Source organism: Tachyglossus aculeatus, chromosome 21 (assembly GCF_015852505.1).
Source record: "Tachyglossus aculeatus isolate mTacAcu1 chromosome 21, mTacAcu1.pri, whole genome shotgun sequence".
NCBI classification, from domain to species: domain Eukaryota; kingdom Metazoa; phylum Chordata; class Mammalia; order Monotremata; family Tachyglossidae; genus Tachyglossus; species Tachyglossus aculeatus.
The window spans coordinates 19,093,944-19,107,564 of NC_052086.1; the positions used below are offsets into that span (position 1 = coordinate 19,093,944).

The 13,621-nt window shown below is 52.2% G+C and overlaps 1 protein-coding gene across 2 annotated transcripts in view; it reads left to right on the forward strand.

Annotated features, from left to right (window-relative positions):
• The window catches only part of ADORA2A (adenosine A2a receptor), a 47,104-nt gene extending 43,083 nt beyond the window's left edge, over positions 1–4,021 (forward strand). For both annotated transcript variants that reach the window (XM_038763005.1, XM_038763006.1), the window contains exon 3: positions 2,562–4,021. In XM_038763005.1, the coding sequence (XP_038618933.1) occupies positions 2,562–3,510 (949 nt within the window). In that variant the 3' untranslated portion in view covers positions 3,511–4,021. The remainder of the gene's footprint in view (positions 1–2,561) is intronic.
• The last annotated feature ends 9,600 nt before the right edge of the window (positions 4,022–13,621 follow it).

Genomic DNA, 13,621 nt, shown 5'->3' on the forward strand with positions numbered 1-13,621 from the left:
GAAAGTCAGCTCACTGTAGTGAGTGTGGTCTTACTAAAGATGGCATTGATTAATTGCATTTCGATCAACTGTATTTATTGAGCAGAAACTGTAAGCAGAGCAGCATCGTACGGTGAATACAGCACAGGCTTGGGTGTCAGAAGAACCTGGGTTCTAATCCGGTCTCTGCCATTTGTCTGCTGTGTGACCTTGGGCAACTCACTTAACTTCTCTGTGCCTCAGTTACCTCATCTATAAAATGGGGGTTAAGACTGTGAGCTCCATGATGGACAGGGACTGTGTCCAACATGATTACCTTGTATCAACCCCAGTACTTAGAACAGTGCTGGCACATGGTGAATCAGTTAACAGATACCATTATTTTTATTCTTATTCCTAAGCTCTCGGGAGAGTATATATGTTTGTACATATTTATTACTCTATTTATTTATTCCTTTATTTATTTTACTTGTACATATCTATTCTATTTATTTTATTTTGTTGGTATGTTTGGTTTTGTGGTCTGTCTCCCCCTTTTAGACTGTGAGCCCACTGTTGGGTAGGGACTGTCTCTGTGTGTTGCCAATTTGTACTTCCCAAGCGCTTAGTACAGTGCTCTGCACATAGTAAGCGCTCAATAAGTACGATTGATGATGATGATGATGATATCTATTCTATTTATTTTATTTTGCTAGTATGTTTTGTTTTGTTCTCTGTCTCCCCCTTCTAGACTGTGAGCCCACTGTTGGGTAGGGACTGTCTCTATATGTTGCCAACTTGGACTTCCCAAGCGCTTAGTACAGTGCTCTGCACACAGTAAGCGCTCAATAAATATGATTGATTGATTGAGAGTACAGTATAACAGTTGGCAGACATGTTCCCTGCCCACATTGAGCAACTGCTAGTGTTATTCCTTAGGGGAGACATGCAAGGCACCCCCACCTCAGGAGGGGTGCGTGTCTACGAGCAGTTTGGGGGTAAGCCACTAAGGGCCTGGGAGAGTACAATACTACAATGTGGCTCAGTGGAAAGAGCACGGGCTCTGGAGTCAGAAGTCACGGGTTCAGATCCCGACTCCGCCAATTGTCAGCTGTGTGACTTTGGGCATGTCACTTAACTTCTCTGTTCCTCAGTTACCTCATCTGTAAAATGGGGATTAAGACTGTGAGCCCCACGTGGGACAACCTGATCACCTTGTAAACTCCCCAGCGCCTACAACAGTGCTGTACACATAGTAAGCGATTAATAAATGCCATTATTATTATTATTATTATTATGGAGTTGGTAAATATGTTTTCTCCTCCTCCAAGAGGCCTTCCCAGACTAAGCCCCACTTTTCCTCATCTCCCACTCCCTTCTGTGTCACCCTGACTTGCTCCTTTTTCCCTCTCCCCCTCCCAGCCCCACAGCACTCACGTACATATCTGTAATTTTATTTATTTGTACTGATGTCTGTCTCCCCACCCTCTAAATTGTAAGCTCATTGTGGGCAGGGAATGTCACTGTTTTTTGTTGGGTTCTACTTTCCCAAGCATTTAGTACAGTACCCTGCACAAAGTAAGTGCTCAATAAATATGATTGAATAATTATAATGATGGTATTTGTTAAGCACTTACTATGCGCAAAGCACTGTTCTAAGCACTGGGGGGATACAAGGTGATCAGGTTGTCCCACATGGGGCTCACAATTTTAATCCCCATTTTACAGATGAGGTAACTGAGGCACAGAGAAGTTGAGTGACTTGCCCAAAGTCACACAGCTGACAATTGGCGGAGCCGGGATTTGAACCCATGACCTCTGACTCCAAAGTCCGTGCTCTTTCCGCTGATATGTTTCCTGCCCACAGCTAGCTTACAGTCTAGGTGGGGGAGACAGACTGGGAGGACGGGAAGGGGAATGAGCAGTGGAAAGAGAGGATGGGATCATTTCCATGTAGCGTCTCCTTCTCCTTTGGCGCTCAGTGTGCTGTAGCTCAGCTGGGAAGCGGCACTAAAATCAGGAAGAGGAGGTGGGAAAGTGGGATCTACCCAAAGCGTAAATTTAGGCCTGGGCCCAAATCCTACCCCCAGAGGTGGTAATCATTCCAAGGCGGGATCAATGTGAGCAGCCCGAGATGAGGAGGGATGGAAGCCGCACCCTCAAAGGGGCTTGAAGAGAGAAGGAAGCAGTGTGGCCTAGTGTATACAGCCCAGGCTTGGGACTCAGAAGGACCTGTGTTCTAATCCCGCCTTTGCCACTTATCTACTGTGTGAGAAGTGGGCAAATCACTTCACTTCTCTGTACCTCTGTAAAGTGGGGATTAAGACTGAACCCCATATGGGGCAGGGACTGTGTCAGTCAGTCAGTCAGTCCCCTTGGGAGAATACAATAAAACGATATAACAGACGCATTCCCTGCCCACAACCTGATTAGCTTGTATCTATCACAGTGCTTAGTACAGTGCCCAGCACACAGCAGGGGTTTAACAAATGCCATACTTTTTTTTAATCCTGGGGAATCCCGCCACAGGATCTGGGGCTGCAGGGAACGGCTGGTTGTTGGGGGCGTCTGATAACGCTCCGTCTCTTCTGTTTATGTTCCAGGTACAATGGCTTGGTGACTAGCCCACGGGCCAAGGGGATCATCGCTATCTGCTGGGTCCTGTCCTTCGTCATCGGCCTGACGCCCATGCTGGGCTGGAACAAGTGTTCCCAGGGGGCGGGGAACAGCTCTCGGGTGTGTGGGGACAGGAAGATGGAGTGCCTCTTCGAGGCCGTCGTGACCATGGACTATATGGTCTATTACAACTTCTTCGCCTGCGTGCTGTTGCCCCTCCTGCTCATGTTCGGCATCTACTTGAAAATTTTCATGGCGGCCCGCCGGCAGCTCAAGCAGATGGAGAACAAGATGGTGCCCGGGGAACGGTCTCGCTCCATCCTGCAGAAGGAGGTCCACGCGGCCAAGTCCCTGGCCATCATCGTGGGCCTGTTCGCCTTCTGCTGGCTGCCCCTGCACATCATCAACTGCTTCACCCTGTTCTGCCCCGGCTGCCGCCACGCCCCGCTGTGGCTCATGTACCTGGCCATCATCCTGTCCCACACCAACTCGGTGGTCAACCCGTTCATCTACGCCTACCGGATCCGGGAATTCCGCCAGACCTTCCGCCGCATCCTCAGGCAGCACCTTCTAGGCAAGAAGGAGCAGTTCAAGGCGGGCGCCTCCAGCACGAGGACTTCCACCACCTACGGTGGGGACGGCGAACACCCCAGCATCAGGATCAATGGCTACACCCTGAGCGTCTGTGCCAACGGGGGCCCGGGAGCCGTCCGTAGGGGCACCGAGGAGCTGGGGCCCCTGAGGGAGGTGGGCACGGCGTGGCGCTCCAATGGAAACGGCCTGGACCTGGAGACCAACGGGCACGTCCTCGAGTCCGGCGGGGACGGGGACCTGGTGGACCTTGGAGCGACCTCGAGCACGGGGCTCCTCCCCCCGGGGCTGCTGGGCATCTGCCCGGAGGGCGCTTCCGCTCTGGAGGCCGAAGACGTCTCCTGAAAGTTTCTGCCGCATCTTCCTGGTGGTGATGAGACCTGGATTTCCTCCCGACCGATTCGAGGGTGGCGGAGAGGGGCAGGAAGTAGCGTGCCTGGGTCGGAGGCGTCGGAGCGGACTGTTCAATCTCAATCCTTTCGGGACCAACCGGACAGGCGGGGAGGCCAGAAAGAAGGCCTGGAGAGGAGGAAAGGAGTCACACCTCGTGGGTCCAAATATTTGACTCCTCCCTGCCCCCTCTAGGGTCGTGCACTAGAAAGCTGGGATGAGCTGAGGGTTCCAGTGTCCTGCCCTGCTCTGGGAATGCCCAGCTCCCAGAGCACGGATGAGAAGAGCCTTCCTTGGCCTTGGGAAGAGGAACTGTGGAGCAAGCAGGCCAGCACGGTCCGAGCCTGCTGGTCAGACAAGACACACCTGGTCCTCCCTGCCTGGGGATGGAAGTGTCTTCGGCAGGGTTCCTGAAGTTTCACCCAACATGAAGGAGGAGTCTGAGTCAGAAGTGGGAAGTCTGGGTGGGTTTTTTTTTTTTTTTTTTTTTTTGGTTGGTTGGTTTTTTTTACAAAAGAAACTGTAAAGAATCTGAAACTTTTTTTGGTATGTTTTTTTCTCCCTGCTGGGGCTGTTGGGAAACTCTGCTGCTCTGAGTGACTGTGACCAGGCTGTGGGGGTGCCCCTTAGCAGCCAGAAATCCCAGGGCTATACCTGTCCATTCTTTCAAGGGCTAGTCCGGCGTGAGGAAGAATTAGTCAAATGTCACTCCTCTAGCTTGAGAGCATCCAGCCGAGGGGCAGGAAGGGGATTGCGAAGAGCAACTGAGGGTGAGATCGGCCCACTTAGGGGGCCTGAGAGGCCCTGGGACCCAGGGAACAGTGCCCAGGGTGGGAAGTGCTATGGACAGTGTAAGATGGAAACAAAGTTGTGGGGCTGTGTGTGTGTGGGTGTGTGTGTGTGCGTGCATTCGCGTCAACAGATAGCCTGTCTCCCAACTTGGATCTCTTTCTCCTCTGAAAGGAAAGTCTCCAGTTCAAAGATGGGATTGAAATGAACCCTATTTTATTTTAAACCTTTCCAGGCTAACTAAACCTCCTCCATCTGAACTCCCGGGGGAAGCGCCGGTCCGTTTGTCCCCCTGCTACGTAGCTCCTGGATTGGGAGCTGCCCCAGTCAAATTATTCTGATGCCCATTCATTTCCGCTCATTTGCATTTTGCTGCATGTGGAGCTTGGCTTTAAGTCAGTCTGTATTTCAAAGAGTTGCTTGAGGCAATCTCTGCGTGTGCGTTTGTGGGTAAGAGAGCGATCTTTGCACTTTGGAAGGAGTAGAATCGTGGGAGAAACAAGCTCTGTGGAGCAGGCTGCATGGAGACAGTCTATTTGGACACCTCCGAGGGAGAGTTCCTCTGTTTATAAAGCAGAAGCTTCCACTCCAAGGACAGAAAAGCTGGGAGGTGGGGTGCTTCAGTGGAGTGGAAGACAGGTGACGGCTTACTCTATCCTCCATAAGGCTTTTGCTGAAAAACAACCCCGACTCCCAAACCCGTTTCCCCTCACTTGGCCAGATTCTCTCCCTTGTGTCCCTCGGTGAAGAGAGAAGCAGCAGCAAACCAAAACTGCAGTAGCTCTAGCCCCGAGCTCATACTTTTTTTCCATTCCCAGTCTTGGGATAAGGGTCAAGCTGTCCTCTTTAGGTGCCTACTTTTGTTTTTATTCCGTGTCTTTCACAGCTTTACTCAATCAGAGAAGGGGTAGTCCCAAACTGAGTCCTCTCTTGGGATGCTTCTGCTGCTCTTTACTAGTTTTCTCTAGGACATTTGGGAACCTCCACTTCTGACCCTCCTTAGCTGTTCTCCAGCTGAGGAAGGCATCAAGGGAAAGAGACTCGGTCTGGAGCTGAAATATCTCTAAGAATAACATGCCGTTCATTTCCTGCATTTGACTGTATAACAATTAGGCCTCCCTAGAAGCCAAGTCCAGCCTGCAGTGTGGGAAAATGTCAGCGTGGCCTGGGTGGGGAGGTCCGGGTGGCCCATTGTGTTTCAGTAGCTCCTCTCGGGCCACAGCCTCAGACTCCAGTGTGACCGACCTCCTGGGGCCCCGCTCAGGAACTCCCCTGAGATTGCGGTGACTTCTAGACAGAAGAAAATAGGCGCTCTGGGCTCCGGTGGCTAACAGAGCTGCCCAGACTTCCTTGGGTGGGGTTACGGCCTCGTCCCACTGCGACTCGGTTGGGTGTGAAGGACTTTAACAGAGTCACTGAATCCACCTATGGGTTTGGCGTTTGCCATTTTTCTGAAGGCAGCCTGGAGGATTCGCCACCCTCGATGGGCTGGATCTCGAGAGGGTATCGGTGAGCCCCAGAACCAAGGGGTCCCCAGCGATCTCACACAGACTTAGGGATCCCGGTTTTATCCTGACTCTCCCAACCCGGCCCCCAAATTTCTTCTAGAGTAGCTGAACCTTCGAAGAGCCTGGAACCACTCTCAGTCCCCAGGGGCCTCTGGAGGACAGAGCTTTCCAGATCCCTCCCTGAAGGGCAGGGCTTTCTAGGTGCCTCTCTCCCCTTTACATTTCGTCTCTGCTTGAGGGATGCTAGAGATCAGTCTTTTAAGAACAGAAGCTGAGGCTCCCCAGTGGGCTGAGGCAGTGGCAACCAGCATCTGTGGGTGAAGATTTGGGTGAGGAGACTTTTCTGGCTCTCAGAGAAAGCAAATCCGCCAGTTTTGGGGGTGCGGAGGGAGGGTTGGTGGGGAGCGTGGAAGGAGCTGGCACTGTGGTTACTGCATGTGGGTGTTCCTGGTTTAAACAGACTCAGAGGGAGATTTCCCAGCGAAACTGCGATGTCGAGCCCAGTCAGATAGGATGACCTCCAAGTTCCCAGGATGCTGTTCAGTCTTCAGTCAATAACTTTAGCCTAGTCAATAGCTTCAACTCCCGGGATGGGAGTGCTTCTTGTCTCCCTGGAGCTAAAGCCCTGGGTGGGGGGGGGGGTGGGGGAGTGACCCGAATGAAGAAGCCTGGGAAATGCCTTTCCACTCTGCTCAGCCCTCTCTCTCTCCAGATCTCTGGTTCTTCCTATCTGATGCGTCTCCTGTCAGGGTGATAGGGCAGAGGTGAAGGTGGAGTTCAGAGTCCCAGTGTCTCCCCTTCTCTGGTAACTACTGGGAAATGAGGCAATGCAGCTGTGTTCTCCAGGCTGGGGTTTGGGAACAACAGTGTCCTGAGGGGAAAGGCTGGAGTGGGGGAATGCTAGGAGAAGAAGGAGAGCAAAGTGAACTGCATTTTCTGTGCACTTGGTTCCCCGGGGAATAGTTCTCCACCCACACTGGGGACAGGGGCTGGCTGAGGAGTAGGATGGTCAGGAAGGGGCAGACCAGGAGGCTCTCCCAGAATGATGGATCCTGGGGAGGCCAGGGTTAAGGTGGCCCTCTTCATATGGGCCTTAGGGTTCGGGACTCAGAACCACCCCGACACCCCCGAGGCTGGACAAAGCAGCTCTGGAAATGACTTGGACTCCTGAAAGTCCTTCAAATCAAGGAGTTCTGGGGGCTGGGCCAGACCTTCCCCCTACCCCCAGGCCTTGTGGGTGGGTGGGTCTGGCCCTCCAGACCCCCAGGACCCCCCTGGATTCTGGACCTCCCCCTGCAGGAGGTTCAGAGGAGAAGGAGGAAGACCTCAGCCTTGGGGGAGCAGGGTGCAGGGTACAACTTGGGCTACAGTTGATCTTCCCTTAGTGGGAGAGGCAAAAGAGCCCTCCCCTCAGGCCTCTGCAACTGGAAAGCCCAAGGGAAAAACTGGCACTGGGGAGCGCAGAGGTGGAGTTTCAGCAACGGAAGGTTCTGGTAGAAACCTCTCCTTCCCTCCCCAGTGGACACTCAATGGGATCTGCTTTCTGTGAGAAGAAATTCCACAGATTTCATTGCTCTCCAGAGACGCAGCACTCCAGCGATCATTTGCTTCTGCAGGGCTTTGGCCCTTGCTATCCATGTGAAATCTTCTGGCAGTCGTCACCCGAGAGGACCAGCATGGCCCAGCTCGGAATGGGACATCTGTGGCCAACCCCAGGCCCCACCTCTGGCTGGCTCCCCTGCCCGGACCCCACAGAGAGAACTGGAAGGAAAAGGAGAAAGGAGGCGGGGAACTGCAGGGAGGGAGTGGAGCAGCTGTTCTGGTCTGAAAGACAGTAGTCTGTGGGCTACCTAATTGGTTGTTCCCCACTCCCTCTCTCCCTGCTTCCTCCCTGCCCTTTCCCCACTCTGCTTCCCTGCCCCCTCCCCACTTTCACCATCCCCCTCTCAACCAAGCAATGGTATTTATTGAGCACTTATTGTGTGCAGGACGCAGTCCAATACAACAGAGTTGGTAGAAATGTTCCCTGCACACAACGAGTTTCCATTCTAGAGGGGAGCTTACAGTCCCACACCTTCCCCTCCACACCCCATTCCCCCGACCCTCTCCCCACTCCCCCGTCAACTTCCCCCACTCCCTCCACCCTCTCCCCATTCCCCCCAACTCCTTCCATACCCTCTCCATTCCTACTCTCCCTCATCCTTTCCCCATGCACCCCACTTCCTCCTCCTCACACTCCCCCCAACTTCTTCCCCATCCTCCCCTCACTTCCCTCCTACTCCTCCCCCAACTCCTCCCCCCCACCCTCCCTGCACTCAAATCCAGTTTCCATGACTCTGGACCCAGAAGAGTTTCAGTCTAGGTGTGAGGGCAGTTAGGAGAGGAGATAAGCCAGCTCTACTTTCTAAGGGATCGGTGTAATTCTCAGTTAAGGATTGATCATGTTACCCACAATAATGTGATTATTTCCCTTGGAATTGCATTGCACGTTTAGCAACCTTTCAGACTGTCCTCAGCAGAGCCTGCTTAACAGAGAGACTCAGCTCATTCTGAGAATAGGAGGCTCAAATGGCTTTTCAAAAAAGAACTCCCTACTTAGGCACCAAATTCCCTCCTCTTTCTCCTTTTCCCCCACTCTTTCCTTCCTGGTTTCCCTCTGCCTCCTATTATTTCTCTTCCTCCCCTTTTCTTCTTCCCTACCACTCCCCCTCCCATCTTCCTCCTCCCCCCTCCTCCTCCTCCTTTCCCTCCCACCACACCCTTCTCCTCACTCCCCCCAGCCAGAATGAGTGTCCCTAGTAGAAGGGCTAGAGATGTGCAGCTCCCTTTCTCCTGGCCCCTATTTCCTGGGCCCTGGAGTTGCGTTGGGAATACCAGTCCCTCCCCGAGGTTGCTTCCTTGGCTGGTAAGAACCTGGATCCAAGGACAAAGACTGCCTAGGGGAACAGGAGAAGCCCCCTCTGATGATCTTCAAGATGTACCTAGGAGAGGTGCTCATAACTGGGAGAAGCAGCTGCTAATCCACTCCTGGTCTGGGATCAAATGCTCCTAGGGCTGGGAGGGCTTGGGGGTCCCCAAGTCTGGCCCAACTTTCCAACTTTCAGACACTTGGGAACCTCTCCTTTCAAGGGGGATTTCCAGAGACTGAGATTCCACAGGCTTCCAGCCAGGCAGCCCAGAGTTTACTAACCCTCTCAGTCAGAAAATTCTCCTTGGTATCTAGTCCATATCTCAGCTGCTGCAGTTTAAACCCATTTCCTCTTGTCCGGACCATGGTAGTGATAGAGAACAGCTGGCATCGTTTTCTATGCCAGTTTACTCCCCTGCTCAGCCCCCTCCCCATCTCCCAGTTATAAGGACCAGCCAGAGTTGGGGCAGGAGGTGAGGGTATTGATAAACCTGAAGAACACCACTGTCGTCCCTCAGCCTTCTCTTCTCCTGCATGAATAATCCCAGTTCCTTGGGTCTGGCTTCACAGGAGTCAGGCCTCTCTTACCCTCTGAGGATTTTTGGATCTCTTCTCCAGGGTCCCAGTCCTTACGGAAGCTGGTGGTTCCTCACACAGGTCAGTGACCCACCTAACAATAACTCCCAATGAAGCCCAATAGGTTCCCAAGCCAAAGATCCCGACCGTTGCCCCATAGCCTCGTCTCCCCTGTTGTCATGAATCCATATGGGAACAAGAGCTGTCCCAGAGAGCTTGAGGGTCCTGATACTGCTGGAAGAGGATGGAGGCTGCTGTCTTTAGGACTGCACCTCTCTGGTTTAACATGGTGAATGAGCAGCTGGGGAGTATCTAGGCCCAGAATATGGGGGGGTGAGTTCATAGCCATCCTGTTGGCCCTGAGACCAGGGTGTAAGCAAGTCAGCTGGCTGTCCCTTCCGTGACTAGGGCATCCAGCATCCAGTCCTTTCAGACCCCAGACTAGAACTCTCTGGTCTCCTCTCAGGCTGACAGGCAGACCCTGAAGAAGAGCTTTCTTTCTTACTTTATATTATAACCTTGGGGAGTACCTGGGCAAGGTGGTTCACTCTGTACAGAACTCTGTCCCCTTTTAATTTAAGTGTTTCTATAATTTATAGGAAGACTTTCTCAGTTATTTAATAATGAGGGCATTTGTTAAGTGCTTACTATGTGCAAAGCACTGTTCTCAGCGCTGGGGAGGATACAAGGTGATGGGGTTGTCCCAAGTGGGGCTCACAGTCTTCATCCCCATTTCCCAGATGAGGTAACTGAGGCACGGAGAAGTTGAGTGACTTGCCCAAAGTCACACAGCTGACAGTTGGTGGAGCTGGGATTTGAACCCATGACCTCTGACTCCCAAGCCCGGGCTTTTTCCATTGAGCCACACTGCTCCTCTGCATCTACCCATGTGGGGCCGGAGGCAGGGCAGGGTAGGGCTCATCTGTTTGCCGTGGAGTAAGTGTGTGCAATGGAACTTCCCCAACATGGCTGATCCCCTCTGCCCCCCTACCCCACAAGGTGGGGGTGGGAGAGGGGAGCTCCAAACCCCCTCACTTAGGCCTTGTGACCAGGATTCTGTAATTGTTTTTTTTACTGAGAAATAAAATTCAATACATTCCCAGTCCTTGTGCTGATGTGTCTCACTGTGCATTCTCCCAGCTCCGAGGAAACTCTCCATTCTCCCTAGTCTTTTCGGGCCTGGAAAAATCCCATGATGCCAACCTTCTGAATGGGGGGTGGTGGGACTTTTGGGGCCAGGATTTTCAGGGAGTAGTCATGACACTTTGTAGCAGACATAGAATCATGTCCTTCCACCCTTGGAAAAATGTGAGCTGCCCTTTGGGCCACTGAGCAAATGTGTCTTCCCCTCTAGACTGTATGGTCCTTGTAGGAAGGGATCGCGTCTATCAACTCCGTGGTATTTTACTTTCTTAAATGCTTAGTAGAGTGCTCTGCATTCATTCATTCATTCAATCATATTTATTGAACGCTTACTGCGTGCAGAACACTGTACTAAGCACTTGGGAAGTACAAGTTGGCAACATATAGGGATGGTCCCTACCCAACAATGGGCTTACAGGCTAGAAGGGAGAGACAGACAATAAAACAAAACATGTGGACAGGTGTCAAGTTGTCAGAACAAATAGAATTAAAGCTAAATGCACGTCATTAACAAAATAAATAGAACAGTAAGTATGTACAAGTAAAATAGAGTAATAAATCTCTACAAACATATACACAGGCGCTGTGGGGAGGGGAAGGAGGTAGGGTGCGTGGGATGGGGAGGAGGAGAGGAAAAAGGGGGCTCAGTCTGGGAAGGCCTCTTGGAGGAGGTGAGCTCTCAGTAGGGCTTTGAAGGGAGGAAGAGAGCTAGCTTGGCGGATGTGTGGAGGGAGGGCATTCCGGGCCAGGGGGAGGACGTGGGCTGGGGGTTGATGGCGGGACAGGTGAGAACGAAGTACAGTGAGGTACCTCGAGGTGTACCCAGTAAGTACTCAATAAATACCATTGATGGATTGATTGATAGGATTGATTGACAGATAGGATTGATTGATAATCCAATCCTATCTGCTGCCCCTGCTCAGATGAGAGCTGTCACTGTCCAAGCTTCCCTGAGGGGCTTCATAACCGCCAACCCGCTCCTGCCCCTCCTTCCCCGCTCCCCACCTCCCTTTCCCGCCAGCTGCCTGGTACAAGGGCAACCCAGGGACCAGAGGCACATTCTGAAAAGCAGGTCCCAGGGAGTGGGCAGTGTCTGGCCCCTTTGACCTAAATTCTTAGCCGAGTTGGGGTGGTGAACAATGAGGGAGACCTTTTGCTTCTTCTAACAATAATAATGGCATTTATTAAGCACTTACTATATGCAAAGCACTGTTCTGAGCGCTGGAGAGGTTGCAAGGTGATCAGGTTGTCCCAAGGTGGGCTCACAGTCTTAATCCCCATTTTATAGGTGAGGGAACTGAAGCCCAGAGAAGTTAAAAGTGACTTGTCCAAAGTCACACAGCTGGCAATTGGCAGAGCAGGGATTTGAACCCATGACCTCTGACTCCAAAGCCCGTGCTCTTTTAGACTGTGAGCCCACTGTTGGGTAGGGACTATCTCTATATGTTGCCAACTTGTACTTCCCAAGCGCTTAGTACAGTGCTCTGCACACAGTAAGCGCTCAATAAATTTGATTGATTGATTGATTTTTCCACTGAGCCATGGTGCTTCTTCTCTTATAGGGAAGCAGCCTAGCAGAAAGAGCATGGGCCTGGGAATCAAAGGACCTGGGTTCTTATCCCGGCTCTGCCATTTACCTGCTGTTTGATCTCGGGCAAGTCACTTCACTACTCCAGGCTTCAGTTTCCTCATCTGTAAAATGAAGATTCAATGACAGTTCTTCCTCTCACTTAGACTGTGAGCCCCATACGGGAGAAGGACTGTGCTCAGCCTGATTAACTCATATATACATCACTGCCTAGTACAGTACTCAACAAATAATAAATGCTTTAAAAGTACCATTATTATCATTCCAGATCTCAGAACAAAGGGCTTTGGGGTTTAGACAAGCAGCCCAGGTGGCTCGCCATGAACTGGACAACTTTAGTGGAAGAAGCCTCTTTCTGTCAGCTGAGGGGGATGTTTTCCTTCCTTCCCTTCCATGAAGCTGGGGGAGTCAGTGCTGGGACTTGGTCCAGGAGGGAGAAGGAGTCTAAATGACACTTCCAGGTCACACTGCAGTTCTTCCTTAACTTCTTGCCCAGGTGGAGTAACGTTCACATAGCAGGAGGTGGGGAGCTGAGAGAACAGGAAGGGAAAATAGGGGAAGGCAAGCAACCCTAGCATCAAAGACTGCCAGCCCCTTCACCTCAGTCACTTGAGTTCGTTCATTCATTCATTCAATCGTACCTATTGAGTGCTTACTGTGTGCAGAGCACTGTACTAAGCGCTTGGGAAGTACAAGTTGGCAACATATAGAGACAGTCCCTACCCAACAGGGGGCTCACAGTCTAGGAGGGGGAGACAGACAACAAAACAAAACACATTAACAAAATAAAATAATTAGAATAAATATGTACAAGTAAAATAAATGAATAAATAGAGTAATAAATATGTGCAAACATATATACAGGTACTTTGGGGAGGGGATGGAGGTAGGGCAGGGGGAATGGGGAGGGGGAGGAGGGGGAGAGGAAGGAGGGGGCTTAGTCTGGGAAGGCCTCCTGGAGGAGATGAGCTCTCAGTAGGGCCTTGAAGGGAGGAAGAGAGCTAGCTTGGCGGATGTGCGGAGGGAGGGCATTCCAGGCCAGGGGGAGGACGTGGGCCGGGGGTCGACAGCGGGACAAGTGAGAACGAGGCACAGTGAGGAGGTTAGTGGCAGAGGAGCGGAGGGTGCCAGCTGGGCTGGAGAAGGAAAGAAGGGAGGTGAGGTAGGAGGGGGCGAGGGGATGGACAGCCTTGAAGCCTTGAGTTCTGCCCCCCACTGCCTTGCCCCACCTTGGGGATGTCGGTGAGCTAGTCCAACAGGAAGCAACCTGGCAAAAGGGGAAGCCGAATGATCCGGGGACAAAGCCGACCCCCTGGGCAAAGCCTAGGCAACATTTGACCCACTGTGATGGGAGTCCTTGGGGCGCACGGGGACAAGGCCAGGGTGAAGGGCAGCTGGCATCACCCTCAGCTTTATCACACTGCTGGACGTGACTGACCCGAAGCCCGAGAGCCCAGGCTGAGCTTGGGAATCGTCGAGGCCTCGGAGAGCCTCCGTCCGGCTTGTCGGGGCCCCGCGACCGGCTCGGTCCTGTGGCTCATTGTTCTGCTTCCT